We start from the raw sequence: 2470 nt of genomic DNA, 5'->3' as shown, positions 1-2470 counted from the left end.
CATGCAGGATAGCGGCCCTCGAGGACAGGAGTTTGACACCCCTGTTTTAAATCATCGTTTTCTATTATTTAAGTTTTACACAACATCCAAAATTCATTGGAATTGTTTTTTTCTGCTTTACGTTTGTTTAATTTAAATGTAATTTAAATGTGTTTTATTGAATTCAAGCTTGGAAATTTACTTCTTTGCTTTTCCACCAGTGTTTTTAATCCTGATCCAGATTTTCAAATGAAGGATCTTTTGGTCAACAATGACTAAATCTACTAATACGTATCTCTGACCAGTTTTTTTTTTAAAGTAGATATTAAAAAGTATAAAACTGTTTATTATTTGTGGAAAGTTTCTATTTTTGAGCTCTGTTTCCACAGGACAGAAGTATGAGCTCACGCTGCTCACACAAAGCGTGGAAATGGAAAACAAAGAGCTTTCCTGTTGTTTCRAGGAGAAAAATGAGACTCATGGTGAAGAAGACAGAAAGGAAAAGATTTGTTTCTGTTTGATACCTGACTTTTCCTCTCTCTCTCTCTCCCCCTGAAGGGGTGTGTGGACCCTCCCTTCACATGTCTGAGGAGAGAGAGATTCCTGCTGCTGTTCCAGGAGGGAGAAGGAGTGGAGCAGAGCAGCTCAGGAGGTGCACACAGTGGTTTTTATTTTTGCTGCTGCAGGAAAAGTGGAGCTACTGCAATGGGACCGGCTGCCACCTCACACACACTCTGTTTGTGTTTTCTGGCTGTGTGTGTTCCTGCAGGGCTGATCAACGCTGCGTCGACACAGGTCAGAACTCTCTGCATTAACTGTCATTTTTTAATTAAAGATATTAAATTTGAACTGTGATCATCATGGTTGTTTGACTGGGTGAGACTGAACCATTCCCACTACTTTGAAAAAACAGTTATCATCTATTTACTGGAAGATTTGTTGATCTAGAGAATAAAAATGTGAACTTCAAAAYAAAAGAATTAATGCTGAGAATAACAGCCTTGCAGATCAAGTGTCGGTGCTTTTATTTTGAAATGAACACAGATTTTTAAGCTGTTGGCAGACTCCACATGAGTGTTTTTTTTCCCAAAATGAGTCAAACTACCTGGTTTCTGTTTACAATCTGAACTAAAGAGGACATAGAAGGACTCCCAGACTCCCTCCTGTCTGAGCCGGAAACAGTGACGTCATGGGGGGTCTTTCTGTGTGTTCGTCAGGCATCTGTGCCAGAGGTGAAGAAGACGAGGGGCGACGTTCCCGACATTTTTCCAGAACCCGAATCTGAGCCMACCACCCAAGTGTCGGACTTTGAAAGCTCGTATAATTATGTCTGTGAGTTGTTTTGTTCACTTCGTTTGCATCAAGTTGTGTCTAAATGATGTCAAACGGATGATTCGTCTCTGTCCTTTAATGTGTACTTTAATGTGTTTTAGTACTTGGTTCTGCTGTTTTCCATCCCTCAGTGTCCAGACTAGCCAGCATGGATCAGGCCATCCACAAACTGAATGTGGGTCACTACACTCTGGACGTTAAAGTCAGCCAGCTCATTGACCGCGTCTCCAGGCTGGACGGTAAGACTGGTCATTAAATCTGCTGATTATCAGCTGCCACCATCAGAAATATAATAATCTGCACAATTCAAGACAGATAATCCGTCATAATGAACACAAAATGTCTATAATTCAGTCAACTACACAGATATTAGGCTAAAATTTGGTGTGGTAGTAGCTGAGAGTMATCCTCAAAAAGTATTCCAAACACTAAACATTTTTGTTTACACATTGGCTACTTTAATCATCTTTTATTACATGTTCTTAAATTTGATTTATAATTAGAATAATTATAATTTTAACCTTCGTTGYCCCTCAGTGGGGAAATAATTTCTTTGGTTTTTCCATCACTCGTGTGGAGCAGGAGGCTGCCGCTCTTTTGGAATTTGGCTCAGCCAAAGTGAAACAGGAAGTGACATCACAGCTTTTAAGAAAAGGTTTTTGTTTATAAAACGTTATTTGAACTCTGACATCTGTGATAGTGACTCAAAATAATCTACAGTCTGGGTTGTTGGCCATGGTAGAGATGCTGTTCACATGCAGACATTCCCCTTTGACATCACTTCCTGTTACTCCACATGTGAATATCTCAACAAACGTTCATCTCAGGGTCGTGATTTTTTTTAAAATTGTGATTAGTGCTATCTATAAAAAAATGCATTCATGTTTATTACAAAAACTTGATGTCACAGGTACTTTAACAGCCTTGCTCAGAGGCCCAGAGCGAGGCAAATAAGGGTTTCCCAACCACATTTTTTGGGTAACGCTTTCTTTTACGGTACCCTTATTATCATGTAATTACAAGCTAAATAAAAATGTAATTAAATGGTAATTACTACCTTATTACCATGTAATTACAAGGTAATAAAAATATTTATTAAATGTAATTACAAGTTAATAAAACATTTATTAAATATAATTACTACCTTATTACCATGTAG

At 38.3% G+C, this 2470-nt stretch overlaps 1 protein-coding gene across 2 annotated transcripts in view; it reads left to right on the top strand.

Annotated features, from left to right (window-relative positions):
• The first annotated feature begins 415 nt into the window (after window positions 1-415).
• Window positions 416-2470, top strand: part of clec11a (C-type lectin domain containing 11A) — a 7210-nt gene continuing 5155 nt past the window's right edge. Inside the window, exons 1-4 of one of the 2 annotated variants that reach the window (XM_014031303.1) lie at window positions 416-643; window positions 749-774; window positions 1197-1311; window positions 1443-1550. In XM_014031303.1, the coding sequence (XP_013886757.1) occupies window positions 1460-1550 (91 nt within the window). In that variant the 5' untranslated portion in view covers window positions 416-643; window positions 749-774; window positions 1197-1311; window positions 1443-1459. The other variant, XM_014031302.1, reaches the window with a different exon arrangement.

Source organism: Austrofundulus limnaeus, unplaced genomic scaffold, assembly GCF_001266775.1.
Source record: "Austrofundulus limnaeus strain Quisiro unplaced genomic scaffold, Austrofundulus_limnaeus-1.0 Scaffold1219, whole genome shotgun sequence".
Classification (NCBI taxonomy): Eukaryota; Metazoa; Chordata; class Actinopteri; order Cyprinodontiformes; family Rivulidae; genus Austrofundulus; species Austrofundulus limnaeus.
Note: the sequence above shows the minus strand (reverse complement) of the source record. Positions and strands in the feature narration are given on the sequence as shown.